Here is a 21,264-nt window from a genome sequence, read left to right on the forward strand (position 1 = left end):
CCCACTCATGGGAAAGGCTTTGGGAGTAAACCCTGAGGACAAATCTGGAGCTGGAGTCCCTAAGGCAGTCCGACGTTGCCTTCAACCTCATTCTGGCAACTCCTGCGACAACACTGGTGCCGAGCTGTATCGGCCTTTGCCCTTCCCTTGGACAACATCGGTGTCCTGGAGAGGGGAGACTTGCAGCATGGGCAACTGCTAGTCTTCCATACAACCTTGCCCAGGCCTGCGCCCTGGAGAGTGAAGACTTTTCAGGTGCAGATCCATGGTCTCGCGAGACTAACGGATTCCACCACCAACCATGGGACAATTTACAATGACCAACAAACCTGTCACTAGTACATCTTTGAATTATATATTTTATACATATAAAATACAACTATTACACTACAACGTAGTGAATTTTAACTTGTTCCATTCAGCTCTAAAGACTTAGTCGCTGTGGAGGATTTCTTACTCTTGTGGGATAACATCTTTCCTGACAAGGGGGTCACTCTGCCAGGGCACTGCAGGCCATTCCCGGGGATGGGGATGGAGAGCCACTACTCTTGGCATCTTTTGGGTGTGCTGGCATCCTGAACAGTGCATGGCAAGTTGCTCAATCTGCTGATCTATCCCAGGTCACCAGACAAAGCTTCGAGCCAAAGCTTTCACTTAGACCACATCTAGATGACCGGCATGTAGCTTGGATCTCAACCCCCGACACAAGGAAAACTCCATCAAGGACAAGTTGATCCCGACGCTGGTAAAAATGGGGCAACTGGAATTTCTGCAGCACACTCCAGCCATTTTGGGTGGCCATGCAGATCAGAAACAGTGTGGGGTCTTTTCTGCTTTCCCTTTGGATCATCTCTGCTGTAACAGGCAGACATTCGATTTGCATGAGGGAGAATAGGTCAAAAGAAGTGTCCTCCTTTGTAAATTTTGCCGGTAGTTCCTTTTCTAAGGGTAAACAGGACAATCCATCAGCATTTCCATGATTAGTCATCCTCTTGTAGTCAATGTTCTAACCACGTCCTCCAAGAATCAGAGCCCATCTCTGCATTCATTCTGCTGCTGGTAGTGGAATACCCTTCTGTCAGTTGAAAGTGGACACCAGTGGTTGATGATCAGTAACGAGGGTAAACTCTCTCCATACAAGTACTGGTTGAAATGTTTTACACCCCAAACTGGATTCAAGACCTCTGTCAATCTGTGTCTAATTTTTTATCTGCAGCGGTAAGGAAGTGTGATGCAAAGGCTATTGGGTGTTCACTTCCATTGCTCATAATAGTGGATGCATTAGTGATAATTTTTCAAAACTCTTTAGATTCTGGACTAGTTCCTGAGGATTGGAGGGTGGCTAATGTAACCCCACTTTTTAAAAAAGGAGGGAGAGAGAAACCAGAGAATTATAGACCGGTTAGCCTAACATCGGTGGTGGGGAAACTGCTAGAGTCAGTTATCAAAGATGTGATAACTGCACATTTGGAAAGTGGTGAAATCATCGGACAAAGTCAGCATGGATTTGTGAAAGGAAAATCATGTCTGACGAATCTCATAGAATTTTTTGAGGATGTAACTAGTAGAGTGGATAGGGGAGAACCAGTGGATGTGGTATATTTGGAATTTCAAAAGGCTTTTGACAAGGTCCCACACAGGAGATTAGTGTGCAGACTTAAAGCACACAGTATTGGGGGTAAGGAATTGATGTGGATAGAGAATTGGTTGGCAGACAGGAAGCAAAGAGTGGGAATAAACGGGACCTTTTCAGAATGGCAGGCAGTGACTAGTGGGGTACCACAATGCTCAGTGCTGGGACCCCAGTTGTTTACAATATATATTAATGACTTGGATGAGGGAATTAAATGCAGCATCTCCAAGTTTGCGGATGACACGAAGCTGGGTGGCAGCGTTAGCTGTGAGGAGGATGCTAAGAGGATGCAGGGTGACTTGGATAGGTTAGGTGAGTGGGCAAATTCATGGCAGATGCAATTTAATGTGGATAAATGTGAAGTTATCCACTTTGGTGGCAAAAACAGGGAAACAGATTATTATCTGAATGGTGGCCGATTAGGAAAAGGGGAGGTGCAACGAGACCTGGGTGTCATTATACACCAGTCATTGAAAGTGGGCATGCAGGTACAGGTACAGCAGGCGGTGAAAAAGGTGAATGGTATGCTGGCATTTATAGTGAGAGGATTCGAGTACAGGAGCAGGGAGGTACTACTGCAGTTGTACAAGGCCTTGGTGAGACCACACCTGGAGTATTGTGTGCAGTTTTGGTCCCCTAATCTGAGGAAAGACATTCTTGCCATAGATGGAGTACAAAGAAGGTTCACCAGATTGATTCCTGGGATGGCAGGACTTTCATATGATGAAAGACCGGATGAACTAGGCTTATACTCGTTGGAATTTAGAAGATTGAGGGGGGATCTGATTGAAACATATAAAATCCTAAAGGGATTGGACAGGCTAGATGCAGGAAGATTGTTCCCGATGTTGGGGAAGTCCAGAACGAGGGGTCACAGTTTGAGGATAAAGGGGAAGCCTTTTAGGACCGAAATTAGGAAAAACTTCTTCATACAGAGCGTGGTGAATCTGTGGAATTCACTACCACAGGAAACAGTTGAGGCCAGTTCATTGGCTATATTTAAGAGGGAGTTAAATATGGCCCTTGTGGCTAAAGGGATCAGGGGGTATGGAGGGAAGACTGATACAGGGTTCTGAGTTGGATGATCAGCCATGATCATACTGAATGGCGGTGCAGGCTCAAAGGGCCGAATGGCCTACTCTTGCACCTATTTTCTATGTTTCTATAACATGTGACATGATTACACCTATGCTGTAAGGTGAGACATCACGGGCAAGCTTCACTGGATGATGTGGATAACCCTCTCACTGAGGCTTCTCACCAACTCTGCTCGTAGCCTAACTCTGGCCAACAGCCATGTGACTCAGTATTGCATGGGTAATGGTGAGAAGGCATTACTTCAATAAGCAATACATGCAAAGGGTTGGTAAGATACAGGTTTAACCAAATAGGAAAGTTGAATGTTCCCCTGAGGGAGTGCAGATTTGAGACGAATGCTGCCCTGTGCCAAGGTGTTGTTCGCCAGCAAATAACAGACCTTACACCAGCATGAACTTGCAAGTATATTTATTGTCATAGTCACACTTTATTGATCCCAGGGGAAACTGATTTTTGTTACAGTTGCACCATAAATAATTAAATAGTAATAAAACCATAAATTAAATAGTAATATGTAAATTATGCCAGGAAATAAGTCCAGTACTAGGTTGATGGTGACCTTAAAGTCACCGCAGATCCTGAACAGAGTGTATAGATCTACTTTCAGTACTAGGTTGATGGTGACCTTAAAGTCACCGCAGATCCTGACAGACCCATTCTTTTTGGCTACTGGTACCACTGGCATTGCCCATGGGCTCCAGGCAACCTTGGGAGGAATTCCTTCTGCCTCTATGTGATCTAGCTCACTGGCTACTTCGTCACAGATGGTAGAAGAAACTGGGCAGGCTTTGTATAACTTCATTTAACACTGTTTTACCTCTTGATATGTTCATTCAGGTGTGTGAAGGTATTCTTTTTGGTTCAAGAGCACCCCTCCCACCTCCACTGCGCCCCCCCCCTCCCCCCGGTTCAAGACCAGAGGGAATAACTGGTGGTTGAGGGGTAATAAATTCCAGAACCTGGTGGGATGGGTCCTGAGGCCCCTGTACCTGTAAACTAATCCTACCTGCTTACACAATGTCCATATCCTTCTGTTTCCTCATATTGACGTGCCTATCTAAACATATCTGATGTATCTGCCTCTACCTCCACTCAACACAGCTTATTTTAGGCATTCAGTACAATCTGTGGTGTATTTTTAAAAGAGAAAGAGAGAAAAAACTTTCCTGTCACATCTCATTTAAACTTAACCTCTCTCACTTTAAATTATCCCCTATAGTGCAACCCCATGGTAAAGATTTTACTGCTATCATTGTAGGGTATTTCATCCAATGGTTTTCTTTGGAATCAGTGTGTGCTGCTGGAAGTGTTTGGGTTAAAGATAAGGATGCTTAGGAATCTTGTGTCATCCAATCAGGATGGTGAAACTGGGAGAAGGTTCTAGAGAATGCTGGGGGAAAGGTTTTGTGAGCGACACTGAAGTGGTACTATTGGAGTCAAGGGAGAGGCAGAGCCATGGACCATCCATACTTTCAGCGAAGAGGGGATGTAGACAAAGATGCTGAATTGGAAACCAAGTCTTCCATAACTGAAGGCGGACACTTTAAAGACAAGTTGTTCTTGTTTCTGCGGAGTGAGGGGAAGGAGTGGTCTGACGTGGAAGGTCTAATGAGTCATCCAGCGAGGGATGAGCATTCTGAGTTGGTATCGGCAATTACGTCCCTGGTGGATGCATAGCAAAGTGCACCGACGGAGAGGCAGAGTTATCGTAGGCTGAGAATGTTCTCAGGACTGAAGCCCACCCCGATGGGAGGAGGAATAGGAGACATGGGTGGATCAGACATCTCAGCTGCTGGATGAGTGGCAGTGCTCTGATAATGTGAAAAGACAGCTCTGGCTGCTGAGGTGATGACATCCTCGAATGTCCTTTGCTACTTCTGTGGGCTCCATGCATGCACTAGAAAGCGTTTCTGACATGATGGGAAACCCAGTGGAGCTTATGATGGGGTTTAGGAGCACGTTCCTGGAGAAAGGGAAAAAACTTTCTACCTACATTTTTCTGCTCGAGAGAGGGAGCTGAGTTGCTTGCGGCGTGAAGGAGCCATTCAACTGGCTGAGGAGAATCAATTAAGGATGGACCAAAGGGTGAAGGGCGCACAGTCACAGAACATGACTGGATGACTGGAACAGGATCGTCTTACAAGGCTCACTTTTAGCCTTGTAAGACGATCCCCCCCTCCCCACACTCGTTTATTGAGCTCTATTGAATGGGCTCCTTTGAAAAGAGGAGTGACTGGTATTGTCTGTTACAACTGTGTTGAGGAGGAACACTTCAGGTGGAAGTTGGGAAAATTCAGAGAGACCCAGTGAGGGAACAGCCTGATGTCTCAGGGGAACACATTCCAAACAATGTACCAAGCAAAAGCAAAAACCCTATTTCTGTCGGATTAGTGGGTCGAGCTCCAGTGTATCACTACGGATTGAGGGTATTTATGCGAGAGCCATTGTTGACACTGGCTGTGTGGTTACTCTGCTGTACCGTTCATTTTACAACTGGTGTTTGACGAGTTTTCCAGTGACACCACTCAGTGCGCTAGAGATCTGGGGTCTTAGTACGAAAGACTACCCGTATGATGGTTACTTGTCATTGAAGCTGGAGTTGTGGGAGTAGCTGAGGTCCTGGATACGTTAGTGTTGGTTTATCCGGACCCGATCGAGAAGGACAAAGCTTTAATTCTTTTGGGAATAAGTACTCCTATTGTGGCTAGTGGGAGCATGCAAGGAGAGAATCAGAGAGAGCTTTCTGAAACCTTGGCCATTCACCCCGTGTTCAGAGCTGTTTTTGAGAGGGTGCAAATCCATCCTAGGCTGGATAATGAGCACAAACGAGGAACTGTCAGGTACATCCAGTCCAAACCTCTCGTGTTACGGCCCCATGGGTCAAAGGAATTTCACTCGTATGCAAAGTGTGTGTGTGTGTGTGTGTGTGTGTGTGTGTGTGTGTGTGTACGTGTATGGACATACTGTCGACTACACTGCAGATGAATGGCACAGGAGTTGATTTCAACAGAAGAAACACATTAATGGAGGGTGAGCAAAGAGATGCGATACTCATGTATGGAGAGGTAGTATCCAGTGGAGGGTGGGGAGAGAGGGCAGTCATGTGCGGAGAGATGAGGGGTAATGGAGGGGAGGGAGTAATGAGCGATAATGGAGGGGAGGAAGTAATGAGGGATAATGGAGAGGAGGGAGTAATGAGCGATAATGGAGGGGAGAAAGTGATGAGTGGTAATGGAGAGGAGGGAGTGATGAGGGGTAATGGAGAGGAGGGAGTAATGAGGGATAATGGAGGGGAGGGCGGTGATGTGAGGAGTGATGAGGGGTAATAGAGGGGAAGGGTGTGATTTGAGGAGTGATGAGGGGTAATGGAGGAGAGGGAGTGATGAGGGGTAATGGAGGGGAGGGAGTGATGAGGGGTAATGGAGGGGAGGGCAGTGATGAGGGGTAATGGAGAACAGAGGAGTGATAAGGGGTAATGGGGAGGGAGTGATAAAGGGTAATGGAGAGGAGGGAGTTATGAGGGGTAATGAGGGGGGAGTCATGAGGGGTTAATGGAGGTGAAGGCAGTGATGAGGGGTAATGGAGGGGAGGGGTGTGATGTGAGGAGTGATCAGGGGTAATGGAGGGGGGAGTCACGAGCAGTTAATGGAGGGGAAGGCAGTGATGGGGGTAATGGAGGGGATGGAGTGATGAGGGATAATGGAGGGGAGGGAGTGATAAGGGTAATGGAGGAGAGGGCAGTGATGAGGGGTAATGGAGGAGAGGGGTATGATGTGAGGAGTGATGAGGGATAATGGAGGAGAGGGGTGTGATGTGAGGAGTGATGCGGGGTAATGGAGAGGAGGGGAGTGATGAGGGTTAATGGAGGGGAGAGAATGATGAGGGCTAATGGAGTGGAGGAAGTGGTGAGGGGTAATGGAGGGGAGGGAGAGATGAGCTGTAATGGAGGGGTGAGTGATGAGGGGTAATGGAGGGGAAGGAGTGATGGGGTAATGGAGGGGAGGGCAGTGATGAGGGGTAATGGAGGGAAGGGAGTGATGAGCGGTAATGGAGGGGAGGAAGTGATGAGGGGTAATGGGGTGTGTGTCATGATGGAGTAATGGAGGGGAGTGAGGGATGAATGGTAATGGAGGGGAGGGAGTGATGATGGGTAATGGAGGGGATGGAGTGATGAGGGGTAATGGAGGGGAGGGTTGTGATGTGAGGAGTGATGAGGGGTAAAGGAGGGGATGGTTGTAATTTCAGGAGTAATGAGGGGTAATGGAGGGTAGGGCAGTGATGTGAGGAGTAATGAGGGGTAATGGAGGGGAGTGCAGTGATGTAAGGAGTGATAAGTGGTAATGGAGGGGAGTGGTGTGATGTGAGGAGTGATGAGGGGTAATAAAGGGGAGGGCAGTGATGTGAGGAGTAATGAGGGGTAATAGAGGGGAGAAGTAGGAAGTGAGGTGTAATGAGGGGTAATGAACAGGAGGGGTGTGATGTGAGGAGTGATGAGGGGTAATAAAGGGGAGGGCAGTGATGTGAGGAGTAATGAGGGGTAATAGAGGGGAGAAGTAGGAAGTGAGGTGTAATGAGGGGTAATGAACAGGAGGGGTGTGATGTGAGGAGTGATGAGGGGTAATGGAGGGGAGGGCAGTGATGTGAGGAGTGATGAGGGGTAATAGAGGGGAGGGCAGTGATGTGAGGAGTGATGAGGGGTAATGGAGGGGAGAAGTAGGAAGTGAGGTGTAATGAGGGGTAATGAACAGGAGGGGTGTGATGTGAGGAGTGATGAGGGGTAATGGAGGGGAGAGCAGTGATGTGAGGAGTGATGAGGGGTAATGGAGGAGAGAAGTAGGAAAGGTGTAATGAGGGGTAATGAACAGGAGGGGTGTGATGTGAGGAGTGATGAGGGGTAATGGAGGGGATGGCTGTAATTTGAGGAGTGATGAGGGGTTATAGAGGGGAGTGCAGTGATGTAAGGAGTAATAAGCGGTAATGGAGGGGAGTGGGGTGATGTGCGGAGTGATGAGGGGTAATGGAGGGGAGATGTAGGAAGTGAGGTGTAATGAGGGGTAATGAACAAGAGGGGTGTGGTGAGGAGTGATGAGGGGTAATGAAGGGGAGGGTTGTGATTTGAGGAGTTATATTTGTGATGGAGGGGAGGGGTGTGATTTGATGAGTGATGAGGGGTAATGGAGTGGAGGGATGTGATGTGAGGAGTGATGAGGGGCAATGGAGAGCAGGGGACTGATAAGGGGTAATGGGGAGGGAGTGATAAAAGGTAATGGAGGGGAGGGATTGATAAGGGGTAATGGAGGGGAGGGCAGTGATGAGGGGTAATGGAGGAGAGGGGTGTGATGTGAGGAGTGATGAGGGATAATGGAGGGGAGGGTAGTGATGTGAGGAGTGATGCGGGGTAATGGAGTGGAAGGGAGTGATGAGGGGTAATGGAGAGGAGGGGAGTGATGGGGGTAATGGAGGGGACTGGAGAGGTAAGAGTCAATGGAGGAGAGGGAGTGATGAGGAGTAATGGAGGGGGGAGTCATGAGGGGTTAATGGAGGGGAAGGCAGTGATGAGGGGTAATGGAGGGGATGGAGTGATGAGGGGTAATGGAAGAGAGGGAGTGATGAGGGGTAATGGTGGGGTGTGTGTCATGAGGGGGTAATGGAGGGGAGTGAGGGATGAATGGTAATGGAGGGGAGGGAGTGATGAGGGATAATGGAGGGGATGGAGTGATGGGGTAATGGAGGGGAGGGAGTGATGAGGGGTAATGGTGGGGAGAGCAGTGATATGAGGAGTGATGAGGGGTAATGGAGGGGAGTGAGGGATGAGAAGTAATGGAGGGGAGAGAGTGATGAGGGGTAATGGTGGGGAGCAATGTGATCTGAAGAGTGATGAGGGGTAATGGAAGGGATGGCTGTAATTTGAGGAGTGATTAGGGGTAATGGAGGGTAGGGCAGTGTTGTGAGGAGTGATGAGGGGTAATGGAGGGGAGAGCAGTGATATGAGGAGTGATGAGGGGTAATGGAGGGGAGTGAGGGATGAGAAGTAATGGAGGGGAGAGAGTGATGAGGGGTAATGGTGGGGAGCAATGTGATCTGAAGAGTGATGAGGGGTAATGGAAGGGATGGCTGTAATTTGAGGAGTGATTAGGGGTAATGGAGGGTAGGGCAGTGTTGTGAGGAGTGATGAGGGGTAATGGAGGGGAGAGCAGTGATATGAGGAGTGATGAGGGGTAATGGAGGGGAGTGAGGGATGAGAAGTAATGGAGGGGAGAGAGTGATGAGGGGTAATGGTGGGGAGCAATGTGATCTGAAGAGTGATGAGGGGTAATGGAAGGGATGGCTGTAATTTGAGGAGTGATTAGGGGTAATGGAGGGTAGGGCAGTGTTGTGAGGAGTGATGAGGGGTAATGGAGGGGAGAGCAGTGATATGAGGAGTGATGAGGGGTAATGGAGGGGAGTGAGGGATGAGAAGTAATGGAGGGGAGAGAGTGATGAGGGGTAATGGTGGGGAGCAATGTGATCTGAAGAGTGATGAGGGGTAATGGAAGGGATGGCTGTAATTTGAGGAGTGATTAGGGGTAATGGAGGGTAGGGCAGTGTTGTGAGGAGTGATGAGGGGTAATGGAGGGGAGAGCAGTGATATGAGGAGTGATGAGGGGTAATGGAGGGGAGTGAGGGATGAGAAGTAATGGAGGGGAGAGAGTGATGAGGGGTAATGGAGGGGAGGGAGTGATGAGGTGTAATGGAGGGGAGGGTGTGACGTGAGGAGTGATGAGGGGTAATGGAGGGGAGAGCAGTGATATGAGGAGTGATGAGGGGTAATGAGGGGAGTGAGGGATGAGAAGTAATGGAGGGGAGAGAGTGATGAGGGTTAATGGAGGGGAGGGAGTGATGAGGTGTAATGGAGGGGAGGGTGTGACGTGAGGAGTGATGAGGGTTGATGGAGGGGAGGGCAGTGATGTGAGGAGTGATGAGGGGTAATGGAGGGGAGAAGTAGGAAGTGAAGTGTAATGAGGGGTAATGAACAGGAGGGGTGTGATATGAGGAGTGATGAGGGATAATGGAGTGGAGGGATGTGATGTGAGGAGTAATGAGCAGTAATGGAGAGGAGGGGAGTGACGAGGGGTAATGGAGGGGAGGGTGTGATGAGGTGTAATGGAGGGGAAGGAGTGATGAGTGGTATTTGAGGGGAGGGAGTGATGGGGTAATGGAGGAGAGGGACTGATGAGGAATAATGGAGGGGAGGGAGTGATAAGGGGTAATGGGGAGGGAGTGATAAAGCGTAATGGAGGGGAGGGAGAGATGAGCCGTAATGGAGGGGGAGTGATGAGGGGTAATGGAGGGGAAGGAGTGATGAGGGGTAATGGAGGGAAGGGAGTGATGAGCGGTAATGGAGGGGAGGGGGTGATGAGGGGTAATGGTGGGGTGTGTGTCATGATGGGGTAATGGAGGGGAGTGAGGGATGAATGGTAATGGAGGGAAGGGAGTGATGATGGGTAATGGAGGGGATGGAGTGATGAGGGATAATGGAGGGGATGGAGTGATGAGGGGTAATGGAGTGGAGGGAATGATGAGGGCCAATGGAGGGGAGGTAGTGATGGGGGTAATTGGGGGGGAGGGCAGTGATGAGGGATAATGGAGGGAAGGGAGTGATGAGCGGTAATGGAGTAGAGGGAGTGATGAGGGGTAATGGAGGGGAGGGTGTGTTGAGGGGTAATGGTGGGGTGTGTGTCATGATGGGGTAATGGAGGGGAGGGAGGGATGAGGGGTAATGGTGGGGAGGGTAGTGATGAGGGGTAATGTAGGTGAGAGAGTGATAGGGAATAATGGAGGGAAGGGAGTGATAAGGGACAATGGTGGCTGGGAGTGATAAAGGGTAATGGAGTGGAGGGAGTGATGAGGGGTAATGGTGGGGTGTGTGTCATGATGGGGTAATGGAGGGGAGTGAGGGATGAATGGTAATGGAGGGGAGGGAGTGATGAGGGATAATGGAGGGGATGGAGTGATGGGGGTAATGGAGGGGATCGCGTGTTGACGGATTATAGAGGGGAGGGAGTGATGAGGGACAATAGAGGGTGGGAGTGATAAGGGGTAATGGAGTGGAGGGAGTGATGAGGGGTAATGGAAGGGAGGGAGTGATGAGGGGTAATGGAGGGGAGGGCAGTGATGTGAGGAGTGTCATGGGCTAATGGAGGGGAGAGGTGTGATGTGAGGAGTGACGTGGGCTAATGGAGGGGAGTGGTGTGATTTGAGGAGTGATGAGCGGTAATGGAGGAGAGGGGTGCGATGTGAGGAGTGGTGAGGGATAATGGAGGGGATGGGTGTGATGTGAGGAGTGATGAGGGATAATGAAGGGGATGGGTGTGATGTGAGGAGTGATGAGGGGTAATGGAAGGGAGGGAAAGATGAGCGGTAATGGTGGGGAGGGAGTGATAAGGGGTAATGGAGGGGAGGGAGTGATGAGAGGTAATGGAGGGGTGTGTGTCATGAGGGGGAAATGGAGGGGAGTGAGGGATGAAAGGTAATGGAGGGGAGGGAATGATGAGGGGTAATGGAGGGGAGGGTAGTGATGTGAGGAGTGAAGAGGGCTAATGGAGGGGAGGGGTGTGATGTGAGAAGTGATGGTAATGGAGGGGAGGGGTGTGATGTGAGGAGTGATGAAGGGTAATGGAGGGGAGGGGTGTGATGTGAGGAGTGATGGTAATGGAGGGGAGGGGTGTGATGTGAGGAGTGATGAAGGGTAATGGAGGGGAGGGGTGTGATGTGAGGAGTAATGAGGGGTAATACAGGGGAGGGCAGTGATGTGAGGGATGATGAAGGGTAATTAACGGGAGGGGTGTGATGTGAGGAGTGATGAGGGGTAATGGAGGGGAGGGAGTAATGAGGGATAATGGAGGTGAGGATGTTGGGAGTGATAATGGAGGTGAGGGAGTGATAAGGGGTAATGGAGGGGAGGGAGTGATGAGGGGTCATGGAGCAGAGGGAGTGATGAGGGGTAATGGAGGTGAGGATGTTGGGAGTGATAATGGAGGTGAGGGAGTGATAAGGGGTAATGGAGGGGAGGGAGTGATGAGGGGTCATGGAGCAGAGAGAGTGATGAGGGGTAGTGGAGGGGAGGGAGTGATGAGGGATAATGGTGTGGAGGGAGCGATAAGGGGTAATGGAGGGGAGGGAGTGATGAGGGGTAATGGAGGGGTGAGAGTGATGAGGGGTAGTGGAGTGGACCGAGTGATGAGGTGTAATGGAGGGGAGGGAGTGATGGGGGTTAGTGGAGAGGAGGGAGTAATGTGGGGTAATGGAGGGGAGGGAGTGATGAGGTGTAGAAGCGTGAGAATGGAATTATTCACAGAAGCTTTTCTCCTCCCTTGGTGTAGATTACATATCGTCAAACAACAATGCATTCACTCTAATCATTTCATTATGTGTCGTCACTGTCATATGCGCTTTGGGTTCCTTTGGTGTGAAAAAGTTTTTCAGCCGCAGGAGGATTACAACTGAAGGGAGCAGGCCTGAAGGCAAGTACCCAACAGTCCTACCCTAAGGACCGGGCAGGGCAGAGGAGCAGGACAGTGGGATAGTCAGGTGTCTCACATCCTGACCCTCACATGTGGGGACAAAAGATGGGAGAAGGGATGTAGCTGGTGTCAGAGTGTGGGGACGACAGGAAATGAGGTGCAGGTGGGAGAGGGAGGAGTTGGGCAGTTGGAGGAGGGAATAAGGAGGTTTGAGGGAGCAGGGAATCAGTGCATGGAGGGTGGGAGGGAAAGGAGAGATGAGGGAGGGATTCAGGAGAGACGGGGTCTTGGCAGTGGATGTGGTGCAGAGGGGTGACAGTCATTGGGGTGTGAAGGAATGAAACACTGTGGTGTGGGCTGGTCCTCATCTGCTCTTCTTCTGCTCCACAGACCCAGGTCACCTCACTATTTACGCAGAAGTTCAGGGAACAAACAGATCAGCAACCAACAGGCAGCCTCCAGAGGGAAATGAGACGGTAAGAGGAGATGTATTACCCCAGTGAAGGGAGGGGAAACTGCAGACTGGACTCCTCAATCCCCTGGGACCCCTCTCACCGTGTGAAGGACAGCCACATTACCTCGGGACAGGGGTACTAGTTTAATCTCTTCTGACCATCCTCACCACCCCGACAGACCACTGGGTGCTGTTTGCATGCAGGACAATTGCAGGCTCATTGAGAGCCAAAGCTGAGCGCCCTTACAGTTCTGTCAAAGAATCCACAGAGCTGAGCAACATAAGCAAAGGCACAGTGAGATCCTGGGCATTAAACAAAGAGATTGCCCCTCAAACTGAACAGTGACCTTCATAGTTGTTCCATCAGGGCAGCAAGAATCCATTCCCACTCATATACAGGGCTATACTGTCCCCACACACCAGTCACTGGGGTACACTTCACCACCCTCCCCCCCACACACACTCAGTTACTGGGGTACACTGTCACACCACCCCCTCCACACACAAACTCAGTCACTGGGGTACACTTCCTCCCCCGCATTCGGTCACTGGAGTACACTGCTCCCCCGAGACACACACTGTCATGGTCAGGTCCGTGAAGTCCGGGTTCCGGTTCACGTTCTGGCCCGTGGACTCCGAACTCCGGCTCTTCCGGCTGTCCCTTGTTGGGCTTAATCATCAGCACCTAATGCTCATCTTGGGGCTGGGAATATAAGTGGCCCTGGGTTCGAGTGTGGTTGCTGGTTCGTCTCGTCAGTATCCTGTCCTTGCCTGCACTGGGTAAGTCAGGCCATCTTTGCCGTTACCCTGAGGCTGGACTGTTCCCTACCCTTCCCCTTCCTTCTGGAGCCTTGCCCCGCAGCCTGTGCCTAGTTCAACCACTAGAGCAAGACCGGAGCCTTGCTGTGTCAAGATAAGAAACTGTCTGTCATAGAGTTGGAACTGTTACTGTGCCCCCGCCTTTGCTCGGTAGGTCCAGCTGTTTGTCGCTACCTATTGTTGGGAACTTTCTCTGTGTCCATGCCTCCACTGGGTAGGTCCAGCCACTTGCCGCTACCTTGTGTTGGGAACCGACTCTGTGTCCACGCCTGCGCTAGGTAGGTTTGGCAGTCTGCCGCAATCTAGTGTCGGGAACCGTCTCATTGTGTTCAGCATTCTGTGTAGAGCCCCGGCCCCAAGTCCTGTTCCCAAGGAGGGGTCTCGGCTCTGTGTTCCATGTCCCTGTGTTCCTGTCTCTCAAGTCCAAGCCTCTGTGTTCCCATTCTCTAGACCAAGGCTCTGTGTTCCTATCCTCCCAAGACCAAGGCTCTGTGTTCTGCGTTCTTGTCATCTCAAGTCCAAGGCTCTGTGTTCACGTGCTCTAGACCAAGGCTCTGTTCCTGTCCTCCCCAAGACCATGTCATGTCTTCGCCTAGTTCCAGAGTCTGAGACCAAGTCAAGACCCAGGTTCTAGATCCTTGTCCAGTCTCTGGCTTGGAGTCCGAACCCAAGCCTCGAGGAACCCAAGCCTTGACGTACCCAAGCCATGAAGTACCAAAGCCATGAAGAACCCAAGCCATGTCCACTCCTGTATCCATGTCACGTCTTTGCCTAGTTCGGGGTCCAAGCCTGAGTCATGACCCAGATTCTGGGTCCTTGTCCAGTCTCCGGCTCGGAGTCCAAGCCCAGATTCCTAGTTCCCAGTTCCTTGTCCTGGTCCCAGTAGCCTAGCCAATGTCCTAGCCCAAGTCTGTGTTCTGCTTCCAGCGCACCCCCCATATAACACACACACACGCTCACTGGGGTCTACTATCCCCCTGCCTCCACAACCAGTCACTAGGGTATGCTGTCACCCCGCCCCCCCCGTCACTGGGGTACACTCTAAAACTCTGGCTCACTGAGGTACACTGCCCTCCCCGTACCCGGTCAATGGGGTAGACTGTCCTCCCCCCTGCACCCAGTCACTGGGGTACAAATTCTACCCCCCACACCCGGTCAATGGGGTAGACTGACCCCCACATGCAATAACTGGGATACACTGTCCCCCTCCACACACTTAGTTACTGGGATCCGCTGGTCCCCACACACTCAGTTACTGGGATCCGCTGGTCCCCACACACTCAGTTACTGGGGTACACTGTCCTCACCCACCACACACACCTGGTAATTTGGGTACAATGTCACTCACCACAACTGGTCACTGGGTACACTGATCCTCCCTCCCATACCCGGTCACAGGGGCACACACCCTCCCATTCACTGGGATACACTCCCCCCCCCCACCCAGTCACTCGGGTAGATTCCACCCTCGCACCCAGTCACTGGGGTAGATTATACCCCCTCACCCAGTCACTGGGGTACAGTGCCATCACACACCCAATGACTGGGATACAGTGCCTTCACACACCCAATCACTGTGGTAGATCATACCCTCACACCCAGTCACTGTCATTTGATCAGATATCATTCGGGAGCTTAAGGTAAAGGAACCCTAGAACGCCGTGATGATGATATGATAGATTTCCCCCTGCAGTTTGAGAGGGAGAAGCTGAAGTGAGATTTATTAGTCGCATAGTACCTCAATAGGTATTACAGAGGTATGAGAGAGAGCTGGCTGAGATAAAGCATGATCTTCCACTGGCCACCGATGTGATTTCTGCTTCCCATTCCCATTCTGACATGTCACTCCATGGCACCCTCTTCTTCAACACTGAGGCCACACTCAGGCTGGAGGAGCAACTCCTATATTCTGCCTGGGTAGCCTCCAACCGGATGGCATGAACATCACTTTCTCAAACTTTTGGTAATTGCCTTCCCCCTTCACAATTCCCTCTTTCACTTTATCTCCTTACCTGCCCTTCACCTCCCTCTGGTGCTCCTCCCTACCCTTTCTTCCATGGTCTTCTGGCCTCTCATATCAGATCTCCGCTTCCCAGACCTTTATTTCTTTCACTGATGAACTTCCCAGCTCTTTACTTCACTCCTCCCCCTCTCCTGGTTTCACCCATCACTTACCACCTTGTACTTCTTCCTCTCCACCCCCTCCCACCTTCTTTCTCCGACTTCTCATCTTTTTTTCCAGTCCTGACGAAGGGTAACAGTCTGAGACGATTTCCATAGATGCTGCCTGGCCTGCTGAGTTCGTTCAGTATTTTGTGGGTGTTGCTTGTATTTCCAGCATTTACACATTTTCGAGTATGGACAGAAGATTGGCCAATTGGCAGGAGACAAAGAGTGGGAATAAAGGGGACCTTGTCTGGTTGTCTGCCGGTGACCAGTGGTGTTCCACAGGGGCTGGTGTTGGGGACTTTTCATGTTATATGTCAATGATTCTGATCGCGAAACTGATGGCTTTGTGGCAAAGTTTGTCGACAATATAAAGATTGATGGAGGGGTAGGTAGTGTTGAGGAATGACGGTATCTGCAGAATGAGAGAATGGTTTTGTCTCCCCACCTACATTTACCATGTCCAGGATTGCATCTTGTCTCTGAACTCTGTGCTTTCTCTGCAGGTTCATAGACAAGAGGAGAGAAAGGAGGATTCTCTCACCTTGTATGACACTGTCAAGGCTCCAGGTCCCCTCAAATGACCCACCCGTTGTGAACCAGGAGACATCCATCCACCACTGATGTGATCCATGTTCTACGGCCGCTGTCGCGAGTGCATGGGTGTTATACGAGGATGGGGATGGTGGTGGGGGCAGGTATGGCACTGGGTGTCTCTTGTGGCCCAGGCAATGCTCCCATGAGGGTAGATGTGGCTGGAGTAGGTACTTACATGTATATTGGGTAACTTGCTCACCCCATCCTTCATCCCTCCTGTTCATACAGCTCACCGAGTATCATCTGTACCAAACCCATTCACCAACGCCTGCTCTGCAGCCTCTGTGCCTTGACTATTCAACTGCTTACCAGATATTTTTAAATATTGTGAGAGAACTGTGTTTCAGGTTGCAAACATGCTTTCCCGAGATCCCCTCGAATGTCTCTGCTCCTCAGATTAAACCTATGCCCTCTGGTACTGGATGCCTCCATTATCTGCCCATCACGAACTCAAGTTCAAGTTTATTCTCATCTGATTGTTTTTATTTACAATCAAATGAAACAACGTTCCTTCTGGAGTGTGGCACACCCACAAGACGCATATCACACAGAACACATAAAACATCACGTTATTCCCACAAATGATAAAATGTAATTCAGAGCACATGTAGTCTGCAGCACAGGTAAGCTGTTCACTCTCTCAGTGACGAGACCTCGGCGCTGACAGAGTAGTCATTAGTCTCACAGCCTGGGGTAGGAAGAAACTGTTCCCTGTCTGTCAGTCCTAGTCCTGATGCTTCTGTACCTCCTTCCTGATGGTGGTGGTGATTTTGAGATGGGTGGAAGGGATCCTCATCAATACTTTGGGCTCTTCGTATACAACCCTCCCAGTAAATGGGACAAACGGGGAGGGAGACCCTGCTGAACCTCTGGGTGGCTTTTACTGTCCTCTGTAGGGACTGAGGTCCGATGCCTTGCAGCTTCCGTGTAACCAGACAGGACACTTTCAATGGTGATCCTGCAGAGAGTTGTTGGAAAGGGGGCAGTCTCCTCAGGAAGTGTAGACGCTGCTGTGATTTCTCGACGAATGAGAAGGAGTTATAGGTTCAGATTAGATTGTCCATTCTGAGCACACCAAGGAACTTCGTGTTCTTCACTCTCTCCACAACAGAGCGACTGATGTGCAATGGAGAGTGGTTGACAGGAACCTTCCTGAAGTCCACAATCTTCTCTTTTGTCTTGTCTACATGGAGACTAGTACAAAATATAAAAACAGATCGTAAAACTTTATATAATTATATAAAGCGGAAAAGGGTAGCTAAAGTGAATGTAGATCCCTTGGAGGATAAGAAAGGTGAATTGATGCTGGGGAATGAAGAAATGGCAGAGGCTTTGAATGATTATTTAGTGTCATTCTTCACGGTGGAGGACACGTCTAACATCCCAAAGTAGGTTGTTATGGATGTAATGGGAAGTAAGGATAGCTATTATTAAAGAGGTAGTGCTGAGCAAACCTGTGGGCCTGAAGATAAACAAGTCCACTGGTCCTGATGCAATGCATCCCAGGGAACTGTAAGAAATGGCAGAAGTTATAGAAGATGATCATAGAAAAAGTTATAGAAGCTTTGGTGATAATTTACCAAAATTCTCTAGACTCTGGGTAGGTCCAGGCAGATTGGAAGATGGCAAATGCCACCCCACTGTTCAAAAAAGGATGTCGGCAAAAGGCGGGTAACTATAGGCCAGTTAGTTTAACATCTGTAGTTGAGAAGGTGCTTGAAGCTATCATTAAAGAAGAAATAACTAGGTATCTGGAAGGAAATTGATTCATCAGGAAGACGCAGCATGGATTCAGCAAAGGCAGATCCTATTTGACAAACTTACTGGAGTTCTTTCAAGTCAAATCACTTTTGATTGTCATTTCAACCTTAAACTGCTGGTACAGTACACAGTAAAAACGAAACAATGTTCCTCCAGGACCATGGTGCTACTGTAGACTACAGACCTACACAGGACTACATAAAGTGCACAAAACAGTGCAGGGCAGTACAATAAATAGTAAACAAGACAATAGGCACAGTAGAGGACAAATTTCAATATAATAATAAATGATGTAGATGTCAGTCTAGACTCTGGGTATTAAGGAGTCTGATGGCTTGGGGGAAGAAACTGTTACACTGTCTAGTCGTGAAAGCCTGAATGCTTTGGTACCTTTTGCCAGATGGCAGGTGGGAAAAGTGTTTGTATGAGGGGTGCGTGGGGTCCTTCACAATGCTGTTGGCTTTACGAGTGCAGCACATGGTGTAAATGTCTGTAATGGCGGGAAGAGAGACCCCGATGACCTTCGCAGCTGACCTCACTATCTGCTGCAGGATCTTGCGATCCGAGACAGTCCATTCCAGAACCAGGCAGTGATGCAGCAGCTCAGGATGCGCTCGATACATCCTCTATAGAATGTGGTGAGGATGAGGGGTGGGAAATGGACTTTTCTCAGCCTTCGCAGAGAGTAGAGACACTGCTGGGCTTTCTTGGCTATAGAGCTGGTGTTGAGGGACCAGATGAGATTCTCTGCCAGGCGAGCACCAAGAAATTTGGTACTGTTAACGATCTCAACAGAGGAGCCGTCAATGTTCAGCGGAGAATGGTAGCTCCGTGTCCTCCTGAATTCAACAACCATCTCTTTTGCTTTGTTCACATTCAGAAAGGTTGTTGGCTCTGCACCAGTCCGTTAGCCGCTGCACCTCCTCTCTGTATGCTGACTCGTCATTCTTTGAGGATATAATGAGTGCAGTGGATAGAGGGGAAAAGATGGACATTATTTACTTGTATTTCCAGAAGGTGTTCGATAAGGTGCCACATAAGAGGCTTATCCATAAGATAAGGATGCATAGAGTTGGGGGTGATGTATTAGCATGGATTGAGGATTGTTTAGCCAATAAAAAGCAGAGAGTTGGGATACATGGGTGTTACTCTGGTTGGCAATCAGTGGTGAGCGGTGTGCCGCAGGGATCAGTGCTGAGCCGCAACTGTTCACGACATACATTAACGATCTGGAAGAGGAGACCGAGTGTAGTGTATCTAATTTAGGTTTGCTGATGATACTAAATTCAGTGAAAAAGCAAATTGTGCAGAAGATATGGAAAGTCTGCAGAGAGACATAGATAGGTTGAGGGCGTGGCGGATGGAGTACAATGTTGGTAAATGAGAGGTCATTCACTTTAGAAGGAAAAATGGAAAAGCAGATTATTATTTAAATGTAAGAAACTGCAGTATGCTGCTGTGCAGAGGGACTTGGGAGTGCTTGTGCATGAATCACAAAATGTTGTTTTTCAAGTGCAGCAGGCTATCAAGGAGGCAAATGGAAGGTTGGCCTTTATTGCTAGAGGGATTGAATTAAACAGGTTGCAACTGCATTAGGGTACTGGTGAGGCCACACCTGGAGTACTGCGTGGAGTTCTGGTTTGCTTACTTGAGGAAGGATATACTGGCTTTGGAGGTGGTGCAGAGGAGGTTCATGAGGTTGATTCCAGAGATGAGGGGTTAGACTATGAGGACAGATTGAATCTCCTTGAACTGTCTGTCTGTCTAGGTACCAAATCCGATGCGGACTTTGGTGGCCATGGTTTTCCATGTAGATCTACCCTTCATTTTTCGGATGACTTCCATTTCCTCGATGTGTAGCCACCTGGCTATGCGTTTGATGTACATAAGCTGAGGTTTTCCTCTAGGTTTGCTCCCCTCAATCTTTCCAGAGAGTATGGAAGTTCATCTAGTTCATCTTTCCGCATGATGTGTTTTTCTCTTATTGTTGGTATGAGTGATCGAACTGCTTGGGCTCTTCTGAGAACTTCTTCATTGGATGTGTGTGTGGTCCATGATATTTTTAACATTCTTCTGTAAAACCATGATTCAGCTGCTTCTAGTCTCTTTTCCATTGCTGAGAAATGGTCCAGCATTCACTTCCATAAGTCAGGATAGAATAAATGTAGCAATGCAGTATTCTGTTTTTAGTGTACATGCTCATCTTTTTGTCTGTTAATATGGTCTTCATTTTTTGGAAAGCTTCTTTCGCCATTGCTATTCTGTATTTGATTTCTGTGCCACACCTGCCATTACTTGTTTTTCGGCTGCTAAGATATTTGAATTTGTTGACTTGTTTGATGTTTGTATTTCCGATCTTGATCACACATTGTGGGATGTTTGTCTTTCTGGAGATGACCATGCTTTCTGTCTTCTTGGTGTTGATTGAGAGACCTCTGCTGCCACTATAGTGAGTAGTTCTTGAAGTTTTGTTTCTGAGTCAGCTATTAGTACAATGTCATCAGCATATCTGATGTTATTTATATTATGGCCTCCAATTATGAATCCTTTGATGTCTTTGATACTTCTCAAGATATTTTCACTATACAGGTTGAATAAGTCTGGCGAAAAGACACAACCTTGCCTGACTCCTCTCATGATATTCATATACTCACTCACTTCTTCTATTCTGATGGATGCTGTCTGGTCCTAGTATAAGTTTCTCAAGAAACGTATATCTTTCCCATTTATGTCAAGATCTTGAAGCATTTTCAGAAGATCTTGCTGTCTGACAGTGTCAAAAGCTTTTGTATAGTCAATGAAATATAGGTAGATGTCTTTTTGTATCTGAATGGTTCATTCACAGATCATCCGTAGCATGAAAATTGCATTTCTGGTTCCAGTATTTTCCACAAAACCACATTGTTCTTTACTGATTTCTGGTTTTATACAGCATCTTGCTCTCATCATAATTACTTGGAGAATAATTTTTGCCATATGGCTCATCAGGCTTTTTGTATGATGTAACTCACATTCTGTTGCTCCCTCTTTCTTTGGAAGTGTGATGAACATTGATTTACTTAAATCATCAGGTATCTCCCCATGATCATAGATTTCATTTGCTATTTCTGTTATTTTCTCTATTCCAAAATCTTCTAAGGCCATCATTTCAACATCATTTCAACAGTGATGTTGTCTGGACCAGTTGCTCTGTTATGTTTTGTTTTATTTACGGCTGCTCGAACTTCTGATTT

General features: G+C 48.8%; 1 protein-coding gene across 1 annotated transcript in view; it reads left to right on the forward strand.

Annotated features, from left to right (window-relative positions):
• LOC140195231 (CD48 antigen-like) overlaps positions 1 to 20,848 on the forward strand; it is a 60,753-nt gene extending 39,905 nt beyond the window's left edge. Inside the window, exons 4-6 of the mRNA XM_072253235.1 lie at positions 12,094 to 12,234; positions 12,625 to 12,710; positions 16,180 to 20,848. Coding sequence (XP_072109336.1) covers positions 12,094 to 12,234; positions 12,625 to 12,710; positions 16,180 to 16,257 — 305 coding nt within the window. The 3' untranslated portion in view covers positions 16,258 to 20,848. The remainder of the gene's footprint in view (positions 1 to 12,093; positions 12,235 to 12,624; positions 12,711 to 16,179) is intronic.
• Positions 20,849 to 21,264: the final 416 nt, after the last annotated feature.

This window comes from Mobula birostris, chromosome 3, assembly GCF_030028105.1.
Source record: "Mobula birostris isolate sMobBir1 chromosome 3, sMobBir1.hap1, whole genome shotgun sequence".
In the NCBI taxonomy this organism is placed as follows: Eukaryota; Metazoa; Chordata; class Chondrichthyes; order Myliobatiformes; family Myliobatidae; genus Mobula; species Mobula birostris.